This window comes from Polypterus senegalus, chromosome 1, assembly GCF_016835505.1.
Source record: "Polypterus senegalus isolate Bchr_013 chromosome 1, ASM1683550v1, whole genome shotgun sequence".
Lineage (NCBI taxonomy): Eukaryota > Metazoa > Chordata > Cladistia > Polypteriformes > Polypteridae > Polypterus > Polypterus senegalus.
In genome coordinates this window covers 215450449-215467886 of record NC_053154.1, presented here as the reverse complement: position 1 = coordinate 215467886, position 17438 = coordinate 215450449, and the positions used below count along the sequence as shown (strand labels likewise).

The following is a 17438-nucleotide window of genomic DNA, read 5'->3' as shown; positions in this document are numbered from 1 at the left end:
TATTTTTGGTGGATTATTGTTTGATGATATAAGAAAGCAAGTGAGCAATGTCATCAAGCATTTGCCTCACAAGGTTGAGTTACTAACACATTAACAGAAAGTTTTATAGCAAAAGAATAAAAGCATACTTTGAAAAATTGCTTGCATTACTGTGTACCACTCTAATTACGCAAAGACTTATTTTTTGTTTAACTGGAAGAATTCTAATCCACTTTCTGTAACTGAGTTGAAAAGCAGTGGTTAAAATTATGTCAAACTGAAATGTGCAAGAGAATATGTTAAGAAGATCTCGACAAGAACTCATTCATTTAATTCTAAAGTAGGCATGCCAGGCGTGAGCTTCATTGAAACCTTTTATGTTATTTTTAATTTGAGCCTATAAAGCAGCATTTTAGATGGGACTGTACAATTGCATAGCTCTCTTTATTGGTTTGGGATTGAATGCTAATTTTCATAGAGTGTCTTTGAAACTTACTACTGGACATGTGTTATGCTTTATTATGATGTTAGATTTCATAAATAAAAAGTAAAAAAAAGAAATATCAATTTAAACATGATTTCTCAAGATAAAATGAAAGAATAAGGGTACAAATTACTGTAAAATTATAAAACCTTAAAGCAGAATTAAAAATGCACATAGGAATTTATTTACTAAAATACAGTAAAGGTAGAAACATTTCTAGCATATAGATTTAGCAATACAGGAAATCTGTCATCCCAGCACTAGGGGGCAGCAGAGCACTTCATTTTGTTTGTCATATTATGAAGACTCCTATTTTGCCAGCAAATGTAACTGGGGGATAAGCAGTTTATTAGATAGACAGACAGACAGACAGACAGACAGACAGATAGATAGATAGATAGATAGATAGATAGATAGATAGATAGATAGATAGATAGATAGATACTTAAAATATAAATCAGTAAAAATATCAGTAACAATCTAACAAATATTGCTTCAAAAGGAATTGTTTTTATTTAACTTATAGTTTCAGATAACTTTGTCAAACAATAACAAATGAAGGCTGAAGGTTAAATGTAGGCTGAGTAACAATTACCATTTTAATCCTGACAATAAATTTACAATGTTCGTTTCTGTTATATACAAAATATTGATCAGGTGTACTTATTTTTAAACATTTTAAATAATGCACCTATTACAATTTATGTCATATGAAACTGACTAAGCAAGACTAAGATGCCATTGAAACAAAAAGCAAGTTTAGCATTGCCTCATATATATATATATATATATATATATACATACAGTCAAAGTCGGTTTTAACGAGCTCGGTTATAACGATTTCTCGGTTATAATGAAAAAAAAATATTTTTGAAAGATATAACAGCTATTTACATGTAAATTTGCCCTGTTATAATGAGCGAAATCTCGGTTATTACGAACAACACTTGACCACATCCTGGACTTTTGCGAGCCACTTAGTGGAATAAACTTCAATATGCAATAAATTTCTTATCTATTGCCTGGAACAATGTGATGAATGTTATACAATACAGAATTGCTTCAGGAAATCAAAATCTGATATTTTTGAAGAAGAGGACGAATTGCCGTTATCTACATGGGTTCACTTATTCAATGTTGAAATTAATAATGTAAATTATTACGACTATGAACACGTGGATGATGAATTGTTTACTAGCGGATTTCTACTGAAAAAGAAATCATAAACGCGTTGCTTTAAAAAGAAGACAACGATGAAGATGACAAGGAGGAAGACGCCGCTGGCATATTAAATTTACCAGAACGCAGTTTACCAACATTGTTTGATGGAGAAAACGGCCACAATACATTGGTGGCATTTTTTCAAAGGACCAGGGGTGCTGCAGCCACTCCTGAGCCCGTATGGGCGATTCTTTTATCACACCCAGAAGTGCTGCCTCAAATAGGTCATCAAGCACCTGGAGCACTTGTAATGTATAAAAGGAGCCGGAGTCGGGTGGTAGAGGGCGAAGCTTACCGAGGTGGAGTGGAGGAGTAAAGAAAAGAGCGAGAAAGGAGAATACTTGTGTTCAAGTATGCTGTATTTGTGCTTGGGACTGTGCTGTGTACTCATGGGAATAGGGAAGACAGTACCCACGAGTGAAGAAAATCAAAATAAATCACATGTGCTTTTATAAGTGTGCCTCCTGCGTCTGTCTGTGTTGGGTTGAGTGGATGAATGCCCCAATGGTGTAATAATATATATATATATATATATATATATATATATATATATATATATATTCTAGAGTGCGGCTGGACGGCTCCACGCTGGAAGGACCTGGGGACCAAGCGTGGCCAGAGCATTACCTCCCCCAGGACACTAGATGGCAGCCCCCCTGGGTTGCACTGGTGCCTTGGACTCCCGGAGGGCTTCATGGGAGTTGTAGTTTGGTGCAGTCCTGTTGGTATCCGCAGATGTCACCAGGGGTTGCTGCAGCAGGATCTGCTGAGCCCTTTTGGGCAGTTCTTCTGCAACACCCGGATGTTTTGCCAGAAATTAGGTCATCAAGCACCTGGAGTACTTCTATAGTATAAAAAAATTGCAGTATAAAAGTATAAAATAAGCCAGCAGAAACCACTCAGGGAGCCAGAGGGATGAGGAAAATGAACCTTGACTGCAGGAGTGAAGGTGAAGGCTTATGGGAAATGGGGAAGGTGTTTCCCATGAGGTAAAAAATAAAAAAATAAAACGTGTGTGCCTTGAACTTGTGTCCCATGCTTGTCTGTGTCGGGTTGAGGCTGCGGTGCCAGCCTGGGTGGTCCACAATATATATATATATTGACACTATATAAAACAGTGTTTAAAGTATAAGTGTGTTTTCCTGTCATTACTGAAATGAAACGTTTATGATACAGTTTTAATTAACACAAGTCAAAAATTAAATCTCATTTCAAATGGTCTACATTTGGTGAGTTTAAGGGTCTCAGATAAAGTGTTCATATCTAGGAAAAATAAAAGCAGACTCACATGGCCAGACATAAAACATGCATCTGAAGGCAATCATGAGTGAATTTTGCTTAAAAGTGGGTGGGAACAATTAGATGGCTCACTTCCTCAGTTTAAATGCTTATTCTAAAATGTTATTGATTAGGTCCTGCCAAGTTTTGAAAAAGTTTTGTACAAAACCTCTTAGTGAGAATTTGAGTTTTTCCAATTTCAAATAGTATATAACATCAATTACCCACTGACTTAGAATAGATGAGTTAAGATTCCTCCAGTTGAACAAGATAAGTCTACGTGCCAGTAGTATAGTAAAGGCAGTTACAGTTTGTTTGTCATTCTCCACTTTAAGCTCATCTGGGAGTACACCAAACACAGCTGTTAGTGGATAAGGAGGGATTGGGACACCAAGGCTGTCTGGTCGGCATTTAAAGATTTTGGTCTAGAATTATGTTAATTTGGTGCAAGTCCAGAACATGTGCCTAGTGAGGCTGGAACTTGATTGCAATGTTTGCAGGTTGGATTTTGCCTTGGAAACATCTTGGACAATTTTAAGCGAGACAGATGTACTCGATATATAATTTTGAGTTGAATAATTGTATGCTTTGCACATATGGAGCTCAAGTGAATTCCCCGCATTGCTATCTTCCACTCCTTTTCTGAGATGTTGAGTGAGAGATCCTTTTCCCACTGTCTTCTTAGATCTTTGAAAGGGAGGGACTCTAGAATGGTTTTATACATTGCAGAAATGCCGTTTGAGTCCTCAAGACTGATCAATATTTTTTCCGGCATAGAGGTATGTGGGAGGTAATGAAAATTGGGCAGGTTGTGTTTAACAAAGTTTTTGATTTGAAGGTAGTGAAAGAAATGTGTTGCTGGAAAGTTAAATTTGGAGTGTAATTGCTCATAGGATGCAAAGACGTTGTCTATGTACAGATCTTTAAGTGATTTAATCCCAAATGTTTTTCAGGCATGAAAAACTGCATATGTTTGAGAGGGTGGAAAAAGGTTGTTCTCATGCAGAGGTGCCACAGATAAAACCTTCTCTATCTTAAAATACTTCCTGAATTGGTTCCATATTCTGAGTGAGTGAAGCACCACTGGGTTGTTACAATATTGGCGATGACTTGTACTTATTGGGGTACAAAGCAAGGAATATAAAGAAGTGTTGCAGGATTTTATTTCTATGTTTATTTCTTCTGTTTATGTTTGTCTATTTGTTTCCATGTCCAGGTTTTTATAGTTTGTATGATTGCCACCCAGTAATAAAATTGAAAGTTAGGTGGAACCATGACGCCTTCCACCTTAGGTCTTTGTAGGGTTGCCCTTTGGATATGTGGATATTTTGAATTCCAAATAAATGAGGTTATGATTGAATCTAATTTCTTATAAAATGATTTATTGATGTATATTGTTTTGAAATGGAAAAAAGAAGTTTAAGGAGGATATTCATCTTGACAGCGTTAATTCTTTCAGCTAAGGTGAGACGGAGGGTAGACCACCTACAGTATGCAGTCTTGCTTAATTTTTTCCATACAGATGGCAATATTTTGTTGATAAAGAGCATTATGTTTACTTGTGATGTTTACCCCTACGTATTTAAACTGATCTGCGATGATAAAAGGGAATGTATCCAATCTGGCTTTGTTTTTGTACATTGGATGTGTTATTGTAGAATTGTAAGGATTGCATTATTTATTTGTATTTTAGTAATTTGTAAAATTTAGCTAACAACATGATAATAAGCAAACAGATTACACTGACATTTATTAAACCTTTTCATTTTGGCTCGTGCATACTTTTTGTCACCTGCTAGCATAAGAATGCATTATTTTAAAATGTCAGGAAAAGAATTCCTACAAGAAAGAGAATTAAAATAACGAAGCCAATGAGAACTTACTTTTCGGGTTCATCACTGAAAAAGTACATGACCGTCCCAAAGGAGCCAAAATCATTGTCTGTAGCCTGCAGAAAAAATAAGAAGTAAAACATTTACATTCAGGAAGAGTTTCTTCAATCCTTCATTAGCACTGACAGAATGTTAGAGAACATACATACATAAATAAATAAATAAATAAATAAATAAATAAATTAATTAATTAATTAAATAAATAAAAAAAACTGGGACATCTAATGAATTTGATTTGGTTACAAATTTCTCAACTAACAGTCTTAAAAAACTGCAGAAGAGAAGAGGTCAGATCAGGAATCCACTGAGAGATAAGGACACTTCAGCCAAGTGACAAGATTCAATACTTGTGTGAGAGTGACTAATGGACTTCGTTCAGGCAGTCAGAAAATCCGGTCTGTGCATGGCACATATTTTATTGTTTTTGCTCTACTGCTTTGTAATTTTCTATGCTGCAATTACAAGCTTTTCTCATCCTGTATCCTCATTTATTTGGCATGTGTAGAACGTTCCTTTCTAGTTGGTATGAAGTTTCCTAGCTGGAAAGCAGCATTTAACTAAAATATTTTAGCCTGCCTCACCATCTACAACAGAAAGTAGTCTCCTTGGGTCTTCCCACATCATGGGAGACGTGTGTTTTAGGCTGATTGGTGAATCTAAATGGACCCTTTGTGGGTGTGAGATTCCGCATGTGAATATAGCAGGCCCTGTAACAGAGCTGAGCTAAATCCAGGGCTGATTTTTACCTTGCAAGGAAAAGGCTCCATCTCCCCAAAACGAATTTGTGAATATCATGTCATGTCAAGTCATTTTTTAACTTGCTTAATCCAGACCAGAGTCGTGGAGAGACTGGAGCCTGTCCCAGCTTACATAGGGCATAAGGCAGGCACAAACCCCTGACAGGGTGCCAGTCTATCGTTGGGTGAACATCGACATATACCCACACACCAAATACACACTACGGCCAATTTAGCGTTGCCAGTTCACCTAACCTGCATGTCTTTGGACTGTGGGAGGAAACCGTAGCACCCAAAGAAAAACCACATAGACACGGGAGAACATGCAAACTTTTCGCATGGAGAAGCCGGGATGTGAACCCTGGTCTCCTTACTGTGAGGCAGTAGGGATTAGTTTGTGAATGCTATGTTAAAAACAACTACTTCTATATACAGGCTCAAAAACCAACACTTTGAATGATTATTTATTCAAAAAAAGCTAAAAACGATAACTTGTGATTACTGCCATAGTATGCTACCTACTTCAAGAAGTACTCAAGTCTTTCCTTTTGTTTATCACTGTTCTTTTTGAAGATTAAGCTACTCGTTTATGAAAGTGTTAACAATTATCTGTTTAAATAGTCAAAGTAACATGAAACTGCCTTTACATATACAGTACACACCTTTGGACCACCATACCTAGATGAAACATGTCACCATGTACCCATACTGACCAATTTATCATACTATACTTGAATGGGATGGTAATTTTCCAATTATACTGATTCTGAAAGATATTCCTAGGTAGAGCCATCTATGATTTGGTTTTTAGACATTCTATTTGATTTACTGTAAATCGTGAGTCTTAACAACACAACACTGCACCTTCTGTGAATCCTTAAAGATAAAAGGCTCTTATTGCTCTTCCCAGTGGACAAACAGTGAGCTACTCAGTTCCTACTGATGGGACACACTACAGAGTTTTAAATGAATATTGTAAAAAACCTTTATTTTGTTTCAGTTTAGTAATGTTCTGAAAATGGAGAGAAATGTGATTCTTGCCTAGGATCACACTCTAGTTCCAGGTAATGGACTCCCCACTGTATAATGATGCTTATTCACACCCAGTACATGCTGTAGTTGCAAATGTAATTAATATTGAGTGCTACAGAAAGATGTCCAATATTAGATTTTGTTTAGCAGTTTCATCGTCTAGTCAATAAATACTACTCTTGTTGTCAGTGCTTCAGAATATATCTATAAATCTACTGTAGAATTAGTCTATAGATGAAAATTACCCTGGCAAAATCCACAAAAGAAAAACAAAATGGTATAATTTGTAATAGAGAGCTCCTTTCATCTCTTCTATTAGTGCTAAAACTTTGATTCTTCTGTAAGCTCTTCCATTTACTGTAAGGATGAATTACTACATGGTGACTGATTTTCTCCTTTTTGTGTATTTTTCAACACAATGCTTGATTATTTCACAACTATACCATTCATTATGACATGACCTACACACAACTGTGACTGACTGGGTAAGTATCAGAGAGCCTGACAAGCTACTGCATGCCTCTTATTTAAAGTACACGGCGGTCAATGAATCTTAGGCATAGCTGACATACAGTCTTGCAAATCAACTGCAGTTTTTGAGTTTGCTGAGATTTCAGTTTCTAGTCTTTATGCTGTAAATTGCATGAACGTGTTACGAGCCTTACAGGGACTGGTTTGAAGGTAATAATTGTGGGAGAAACTAAGGGGGGAACCAGAAAATAGCTGTTTCCTGTCCTTCCTTTACAGTTGTGATGACCCTAGTGAATACCTGTTGAGCATCCTGGTATTTCCACCACTTTCGGTCCCCCAAACATAGGTTTGAATAGTCTATTTGGACCAGTTAGTGTGACTGAAACACACACACTCTTGAAGGCAATGACTGCTTTCTTTTCTCTTTTCTTTCAACATCATGAAGCAGCTTTTATTTATCTTAGACCCTTAAACCGTTTCACATTTCTGTGCTTCTTCCATTACAGTGTCCTTTCTCCTAATTCCTAGCAATTTGCCCACGGTCCATGCAGTTTGTCAAGTCTTAAAAGGTAGCATACTCAGTAATGAAAACTGCTTTTTTTTGACTTCGAAAGTCCATCAGATCACTCACCTTCGAATATTTTGAGCATAATCTTGCAGTGATCTTTGACAAAATCTCCTTGACATGTCTACTTGTGACCAAAAAGCTTTTCAGAAATTTGCCATTCAGCACAAATTTATTGTCAGTCAACACAAAAATTATTTTTCTCTCCCTTCTCTATTGACATTCAGACAGCATGCTTTCTTCTTACATGAATGTGAAATATTTTTCAGACCTCAACTGTTGTTTCACATAAATGACTGTCACAACCTGGGATTCTGATCAGTTTGACTAGCAATTGCTATTTTTATTTGTACTGCCAAGAAAAGAAAGGCAATTATTATTCATTAATAAATTTTACTCCACAAACTGAAACGTCAACACAAAGTCACGCAGTTTTTAGTTGGGAATATATTGTTTAGTCAATAAAATGTAAAAGTATTTTTGTGGACTGAATATTTTTTCAAGGCAATAAACTTCATATTCAAAAAAGAAATAAAACCTTTTTGCAAAGACTTTTTGGACTTCTTTGAACTACTTATAAGATTTTGGCAGCCAATACCGCCCAATTTCTTTCTTTCAGCAACCTTCAAAATGTAAGTAATGTGGGCTATTTTGAAAAGTAAAATAAATTTAAATAATGTGCACTTTTGGCAGAAAACAATGTAATTTTATTATGAACTGCTTTGTCTCATTACCACATTGCTGTCTCTTCTCTCGCCATACACATGCAGTACAAACCCTAAACCTTAACAACACACTTTATGAGATCTGGGCTTCCTTCAAGGCAGGGTATAAGAATATCCATCCATCTTCCAAAAAGGAGGGACAGCTGGAGCCAATCCCAGCAAGCATTGGGCAAAAGGCAGGAATAATTAATGGCAATGCATATAATTCTCTTATAAACAACAGAAAAAAACTGATGGCTTTCCCCATGTTAAAATGGCTATTCTCATAGTGCTGAGTGCTCATTCTTTGTTGAGCTGAGCAACACCTCCATTTGGAGTCTGCTTGTGGTTATCTCTTCATTCTTTGGACTCATTTAAACTGTACGGTGGACACTCAATAGATAGATGTCAGGGTGGTGGAATGCTAAGTGTTCTGGCCTGGCAGCTCCAAAGTGCTAGGTTTGAATGCTATCCTGGTCAGTGTATCAGTGGAGTTTGAATGTTCTTCCCTTGTCTGCATGAATCTTCATCTGGTTATTTGGGCTTCCTCAAACATCTTGAAGACATAACTCTAAATTGGCCCAAGAGTGAGTGTTGGTGACATGCAAGTGTGCCCAATGATTGTTCAGGGTTGTTTTTCATCTTATGCCCAGTGCTACCAGGATAGACAACAGCTCTCCATAATCTCACACAGGAATAAATGCTGCAGGGCAATCACAGAAGCAGACAAAATTTGGTAAGAAAGTAAAGTATGTATTTAGAGACTGTAACAGAATCATTCTCTTTGTAATACATCTTAATCATAAGCACATGTTGTGTGCTAGACCACCTCTCTAGGGATGCAAAATCCAATAAAGCTGATAATACTGTGCAGCAGGGTGACATATACAGTACATAGGGAAATCTGAAAGGCGCATATCTTTGTAACAGACATAAGCCATTGTGATTGCAAACTCTAGTAAAAAACACTCATCAAATTTCATATCTGGCATTATTTTACTGCATTTATTACTGTATTTCACCAGTTATATATGAAAAATGTATTTAGCTTATTATTTTGAGTATGTTTTGTGTACTGATCACTGCCTTCAGTGTATCAGCGCCTCTGCTGTAGTAATGTTTTTTTTTTTTTTTCCAAGAAAATTGTGAATGTTACCAGGGATGTTCATGTGGACACTGGCATATGCTTGTCAGGAGGGGTCATATTATACCAGGAGGGGGGACCCAAAAATAACCGGAAATATTTTTAAAACGTGTTTAATTTAATTTTCTGTAACAAACTACAATTAGTCTCCTTCAAAGTACTCTCCATTGGCGGAAATACTGTACACTTCTCTAACTGTTTGTTCCATTGTTCGAAACATTTTTTAAATTCGTCTGAAGTAATGCCCATTAATGCTCTGGTTGTTTCTTGTTTTACCACTTCGACGTCAGCAAAACACCTTCCTTTCAAGTCTTTTTTCATCCGAGGGAACAAAAAGAAATCACACGGAGCTAAATCTGTTGAGTAGGGTGGGTGGTTCAGGGTTGTCATACCGTTTCAATAACAATAGTTTCTGCAACACTTTTTTCAAGGAGAAAACAAAATTTCACTGCGCTGCTGTTGCTCGATAATCGGCTCATCGTAAAAAAACGACGCTTGCACAAAACTACTTTTACAAAATTCACTGAACACAAGCACAACCTTCCAGACTGATGGCACTTCGCAGACTGACTTGTGAGGAGTGTAACTAGATCGTCCTAGCGGCCCAACCACGTACTACAAGTACCAACCTAACAACAACAAAATTCCGGTTATTTTTGGGTCCCCCCTCGTTTTAAAATGGGGCTGTTTGCAGTTCTCATCAGGACTTTAAATTGTAAAAAGTTAAAAGTTTCTTCCATTAAAAAATAAACCCCACTTGTATTTTGAAGGTGAATACAAAGTATAAATTTTAGCAGAACTAGTACAAAACTGTTGCCTCTCTGCACATGACTGCTCAGTATTGTATAAAGCAATCCATTCTTTGTCTGTCTCTCACAAACTTGGCTTATCCTCTTCTTCCAAATTTGGTTGTCTTTAAAAGGCCGGATCTCCAAGGTGGCATCCATGCTCTCTGTTCTGTTAAAAGGGCAGCAACAGAGTACCTTACTTTTCTATCTGTGGCCAGGCACCCCCGAGCAGCCACAAGGTCTTTATACCTTCTGTCTTTCCTCTCAGACTTCACTATCTTGTCAGGTAAACTTGCCATGTCCTTTGTTATTTATCCTTGTTGTTATCTGGGGAACAATGCACACTTCCTGCTAGGCCATAACTTCTTGGTATTTTCTTTTTGGAGTCACCCAAAAACAAACAGAGTGTACCACAAGCCAGTGGCTCCTTTTGTGTCCACACTGACATGCTCAGGACCTCTCCTGCTGCCAAAGTGGGCCTGTCTGTTCTGGAGGTCTTGCCAGCCAGACACCATATGGTCTTTCAAATTTAAATTCATCTCATTTTCCCTCACACTCTCAGATTTCAGCTGCTTCTCAAATCTAACTGGTATTTCTGATAAAGTGAACCCTCCTGACATTTATTGTTGTTGCCAAGCTAACAGCTACCAAAATAATTAAGCCCATTAAAAACCACTATCAATGTATCTGAGCTCCTACTGTAATTTTCTACAAACACACAAATAATATTTATATACATTAGAAGGTAAGGGATGAAGAAATAAATGCATTATTGAAAGTTACTGTATGTTACCAGTAGGTGGAGTAAATCACCATGATAAGACACTCCATTCCTTATGAGCGCCGCACTTGTCTCTCCAGTATCACAGTAACATGAATCAGGAAAGTTATTTGATTTTATAACATAAAACTGCATCAGTCAAAGAAATTTAACTAAGCAATTTGAAAAATACTTTGTCTAACAAATCCCAATTGCATAAATTATATATTTCCTCAATTTCAACAGACATTACCATGACTTACTTAATGTCAAACCAAAAAGTTATGTCAATGTTTTAAATCTTTTTTCACCAGACAAACAGAGATCATTTGGAGTTCAAGTGTTTAGTTCCCAACCAAGGAATAAGTCAAAAGTTTAGTTAACAATATCTGCAAGATAAAATGAATCAAACATAGATCTGGTACCTCATTCTGGCCAAATAGAAAAATCCCACTTCTGTGTTTCTGCATTTGCAGGATTAGAACTGTTTTCCCAGGATGGTACGTAATTCCCAGAAAAATGGAAATTGATGGTTTAGTTGCTGTGTATGCAGGGTGACAGGAATTCTTGCAGGTGGCATACCTTCACCCTTAAAATTAGGAGGTTTGTATATCATTCACCATGCTCCTGGCAGTTAGGGGCTTACTGCAGTTGACTCTACTAAATGTTGCTCTGAATTGCATTCAGTTGCTATGCAATTTATTATGTTGTTGCCATTAGAAATTGCATTTAAAAGAATGAAACAGCTAGAAGTCATCCAGAGAATGTAGAAGAAAGTACCTTTCTCACCTCTAATCCATATTAATTACAGGAATTCAGCAATGATCCACTTGCATCAATAAAATCAAATTACAAACGAACACCTTTTAGTTCAGCATGTTGATGACTGAAGTAATTATTTTTGAATTTTGTAAACCACAGTTCTGGAAATGATGCTTATGCACACAATTACACCCTCTCATATTAGTCCAGTTTTGAGTGATTATGCCTCCTAAACTTGTTGTGACATACTCTATATGGCCAAAAGTTTGAGGACACCGGACCCTCACACAGATACCTGTATAGGCTTGTTGTCCATCCTATTCCAAAGCAGTGGCCATTAATATTGAGACCCCTGCACCCTTTTCCCATCTTCCCCAATATTTCTGAGTGTAACTGTGTGTATTTGTGCTCATTCATCCAAATGAGCATTTATGAGGTTAGATACTGATCTTGTACAAGAAGACCTGGCTCACAATTGCCATTTCAATTCATCTCAAAGATGTTTAATAGGGTGGAGGTCAGGGCAGACCACTTGAGTTCCTTCACACCATACTTGTCAAACCATGTCCAGACACAGTCATCCCCAAGTTGTTACCATTAAGCTGGAAACACACAATTGTCTAAAATGTCTTTGTATGTTGTAGCATTAACAGTACCCTTCACTGGAAACAAAGGACCTAGGCCAAATACTGAAAAGCAGTTCTAGACCATTAACCCTCCACCACTAAACTTTACAGTAGGCACTATGCAGTTCGAAAGTCTTCTTCTGGCATCTGCTAAACCCAGATTCGTCCGTCAGACTGTCAGGTAATGAAGTATGATTTATCACTTCAGAGGACACGTTTCCACTGGTGCAGAGTCAAAATGGCAGTTTATTTTACACCACTCCAGTTGATCCCTGGCATTATACACAGTAATCTTTGACTTGTGTGCAGCTGCTTGACCATGGAAACTCATTTCATGAAGCTGCTAATGCACAGTCCTTGTGCTGAGGTTACTTCTAGAGGCTGTTTTGAGTGATGAAACACAGGATTAGTCATTTTTATGAACTATGTGCATTAGCACTTGGCAGCCCCACTCTTTGTGGCTGAGCCATTGTTGATCTTAGATGCTTCCACTTCACAATAACAGTACTTAAAGGGATTGGGGCAGATTTACATACTTTTGACCATATAGTGCAGAAGAAAATCGTAGTACCTGATGAAAATCGATATGGACACAGGGAGAATATGCAAACTCCACAGTGACAGAACCCAGTCGAAGATTTCAACCCAAGACTTTGGAGTTATAAGTTAGCATCACCATTCACTGTACCTGCCGCCCATTAATGAATTATTAATTGAAGTCCTTCTGTATGTCTCTATTCTCCTTTTTAAATTACTTTACCGCAGTTATGCCACTCAAGGACTTTGGCACAAACAGGTGCATTTGTAAACATGACTGTCCGTAATTGATGACGAAGTGAGGAGACAAATGAGAAGGCTGCACTCAGGAAAAGCCATAAGCCCGGATGGAGCTAGTCTTCAAGTTTTTAAGGCCTGTGCTGAGCAATTTTGTGGTACTTGTTCAGTCTGTCACTAAGTGCCGCTAATGTGGAAAAAAATCCTACAATGTGACAGTTTCATGAAAGACAGTTGCACAGTTGGCAGTGACACTTACCTCTCACATCATGAAGACCTTTGAGAGGCTAGTCCAGGACTATACAAGTTCTCTTGTGAAAGAACTCTTGTACACACTGCAGTTTACTTACTTATCATATCCTTATCAGATTATTGCTTATAAAATGCAATAATCTCTCTCCTCCACAAGGCTTATTCCCACCTGGCAAAGATGGCAGCACTGTGAGGATTATGTTTTTGATTTCTTCATTGTATTCAATACCATCCAGCCATCTCTGTTAAGGGGTAAACTCAGAGATATGCAGGTGGATGAGACTATAGTGTTCTACATAATGGACTGTCTGTCATGTAGACTGCAGTTTGCGAGACTCAAGAACTGAGTTTCTGATATGAGTGAGTAACTACAAAGAACACTCTTGTGTGCTTTAATCTTCACTCTGTACACCTCATGACCTTTGGGCAAGTAAAGTACTATCTACTAACCCAATTAATCAATCAATCTAGTATATAAACTGGACACCTCCCTTACTGGAAACCTTCTAAAGACAAATACCTTTATCTTCTTTTCGTAAAGATTAACTAGTGAGAAGTCAAGAAAAATGACACCTTTGATTGGCTAACTAAAAAGATTACAGTAGGCAAGCTTTCGAGGCAACTCAGACTTTGCCTGAAGAAGGGGCCTGAGTTGCCTTGAAAGCTTGCATATTGTAATCTTTTTAGTTAGCCGATCAAAGGTGTCATTTTGCTTGACTTCACTCATAATGGCTAACATGGTACAACACTCTAGTACTAAAAGTTTAACTGATATTATTGTGATGTTCTGTTTTTGCTTTGATTTGCACACTCGAATAGTGGACACATTGTTTGACCAGTATCTGGGCAAGGTAGAAACAGCAGAGAAAGGGCACAGATGAAGGGTTTTTGCCAACTGAACTGCTGCAATTTGCCAAAATGTGACTTAGTCTGTTAATCCCTGCCATATTCCCTGAATATTGCTTTTATAAATTATGTCTCCTTTTTTTTTCGATTTGTCTCAATATTCAACGTTTTTTGGCATTCTTTGATGAACAGTTTTTACTGGCACAAATGTTGCTCTGGCAGAGCAATCTTCAGGCTTCATTTTTCTCTATCACCCCTGAGCATCAGTTTGAGCACATAGGAAACTATACATTTGAACTCAAAAGAGGACTAAAAAGCAATGAATACTCAAGCCACTGACTTGTTCACTCCCACAGTGAAGCATAATCTGCCAGACCTAATCCGTTATTATTTCTTATGTACAAACTTAGTTCCAGCCCATTAGGAAGTGAATGACCAGATTCCCTTTCAATTAGACTCTACCTGCCTCTAGACCTGCTGCTCTGTTTGCTGAGTGCTCTGCCTGAGCTATGGCTATCACCTGGTCAATGTCAGCTCTGCAGCTGTTGCCTGCTTGTCCAGATGGTGCAAATCTGTGGTGTTCTGCACCAGTACAGCCATTAAGAAACTTTTGAAAATCACTGCCTCGGTGCCAAAGGAACTAGCAGAACATTTTCTCCAGTACAATATACCTATATACTTTAGAAATGTGTCAACCTAAGGGACCTCAAATCAGCTCTTTTCCTGGGTATGCAAACTGTGAATTGAAGTAGTGTGAAAGAAGATCAGCAGTTAGAGTGCACTATATATTCTGAGGTCTCTCAGTGCGCTTCATTTCCAAAGCCCACAATAACCCTAAGGCATCTCAATGAAGTGTCTATCCCAATTATTCATACTCAGATTATGACTTTGAAGTGCTCACTGGTGCAAACATACAATTACAAACTTCATCAATAGAAACTGCAAAACAGATTCATTCATTTTTGCACATACTGGACTCTGCCCACTGCACAGCAGTCATCAGCCATGGGTGCAACTGTTGAGCATCAAGTCATGGGAAGGTCAGTGGCCCTACTACTGTGCCTGACATAAGTTTACATTGTGCGGAACAGCTCTATGGTCCTGCCTATAAATACACGTCTCAAAGATCCACTTCATTATTTTTGAATAGTAAATCAAAGAAGCACAGCAATCAGAAACAAACAGGGATAACACCATAATGCTTCCACTCAGTACCAGCAATAAAGGGCAAGCTAAACAAGTCGTTAAATAGTTGAATTTCTAAGATACTTAAACTAATCTGTTCAATAACAGATTTGAGCCTCAAAGTTTTTTAGCTTTCACTTTTACAAAGTTCACAAGCACTTTTATTATGATTCTTGTTTTTAAATAAGACACGCTTTAAATTTCATATATACTGTAATTGAATCTTGCACATATAATCAGAAGAAGCATAAAGCTATGCAACTTGTGGAAATGAATTCAGTGTGAAACATGAGGAACCTAATGCAATGAATATGTAAATAATAATCAATACACACCCCAAACTTCAATTTGGGCAATCCACATAAAAAAACAGATTTTTAAGGCTGATGCTGAGGTGTGTGTTTACAACTGTAAAACCTTTTTTTTCAATTTGAATTTTTCAGATATGCAGATTCAACTATCTGCATTTCTTTTTGAATTACATATGGGCACGCAAGCATGTGTACCATTATCTCCAGCTCCATCACTCAGCAACCTTTAGATATTTCTGATATTACTTTACTGCTGTCAGTTTTTACATATGGCCAAGCGTATGCTACTTTGTCTAGAGCGGTGTTTCTTAATCTTATTGGGAATGCGCCTATACAAAAAAGTTATAGTTAGGGTCAGGTTATGGGAAATCCTATGGAAACAAAAACTGAATTACAAGATAATCAGTTATATGAATTTTTTTAAACAACCAAATATTAATAAATATATGCACATACAGTAGAAAGACATAATAAGAAAAACTGTTTTAAGCAGAATAAATGTAAATGAAAAGGATGTGCTGCCATTGTATGACACAAATCATCAAGCTTTGGTGTAATCATTGTTAAAGATAGCTTTAACACAGCTGTTATATTTAGCCTATTTTCATATTTTGTTTTCACTGCAATGACAGCCAAAAATCTAATTTCACATAAACATGTAGAAGAAAAATGTAGTAGAATCCTAAATGCTTACTCACTTAAAAGTCCCCATTCACTATGATGCCTTTTACGTAAAATTTACCAGGACGTAAACTAATCTTCCAATTTGTTAATATTACATACAAAGAAAGATGACACAACATACATTGTTTATTCAAAGGTAAGGTCATTTGTATTTGTTAATTAAGATTAAATGGATCCAAAAACCACAAACAGTTGTCTGTTAAGTCCTGACTTTTGAGAACTTTAACTAATGACATTTTATAAGTGATTGATCACAGTAAGTTTTGGTTGGTTAATATTATAATCTTCATTTCTCTTTTCTACCTCATTTAATTGGTCAGTTAAGTTTTAAAGTTATGAGAGAGGTTGTGCTCAATTCTTTGCATCCAAAGTTTAATGTTCTTCTGGGGCCTCTATTATTATTATTATTATTATTATTATTATTATTATTATTATTATTAACACACTTATTTTAACTTCATCTGTTTGTTGTCTGGTACAAATCTGGTTCCTATTGTCCAAATGACTTGAAATTCTGCACACTTACTCAATTCCGATGACAATACATGAATCAATAATCAGTTTCACTAATTGATCAATTAATCCATGTTAATTAAGAAATGAAATTTTCATATGAAGAACAGTTCAAGATTTCACCAATAGATGGCGCTAGTAACAGATAGAGATATTAAAGGAAGTGTTAAAATATTGATTACAAAATTATACTAAAACAAACCCAAGACTAAAAAGTTGAAAATAATATGTACAGTGTATATAAAAAAAACTTTTTAAAAACCACGCTTATATTAATTTAACAAGTGTACCACCTTTTATTTTACGAGTGATGTATGAGAGACTTATTTTTTACTTTTTAGTACACTTTTTAACTTAATATAAGCGTGGTTTTTAAAAAGTATTTTTTATATATATATTATTTATTATAATAGTCAAATACTGTTCTATG

General features: G+C 36.7%; 1 protein-coding gene across 6 annotated transcripts in view; it reads right to left on the bottom strand.

Moving 5' to 3' along the window:
* cdh23 (cadherin-related 23) overlaps nt 1-17438 on the bottom strand; it is a 1363918-nt gene that overhangs the window by 433320 nt on the left and 913160 nt on the right. For all 6 annotated transcript variants that reach the window (XM_039768795.1, XM_039768746.1, XM_039768764.1 and 3 more), the window contains exon 14: nt 4846-4910. In XM_039768795.1, the coding sequence (XP_039624729.1) occupies nt 4846-4910 (65 nt within the window). The remainder of the gene's footprint in view (nt 1-4845; nt 4911-17438) is intronic.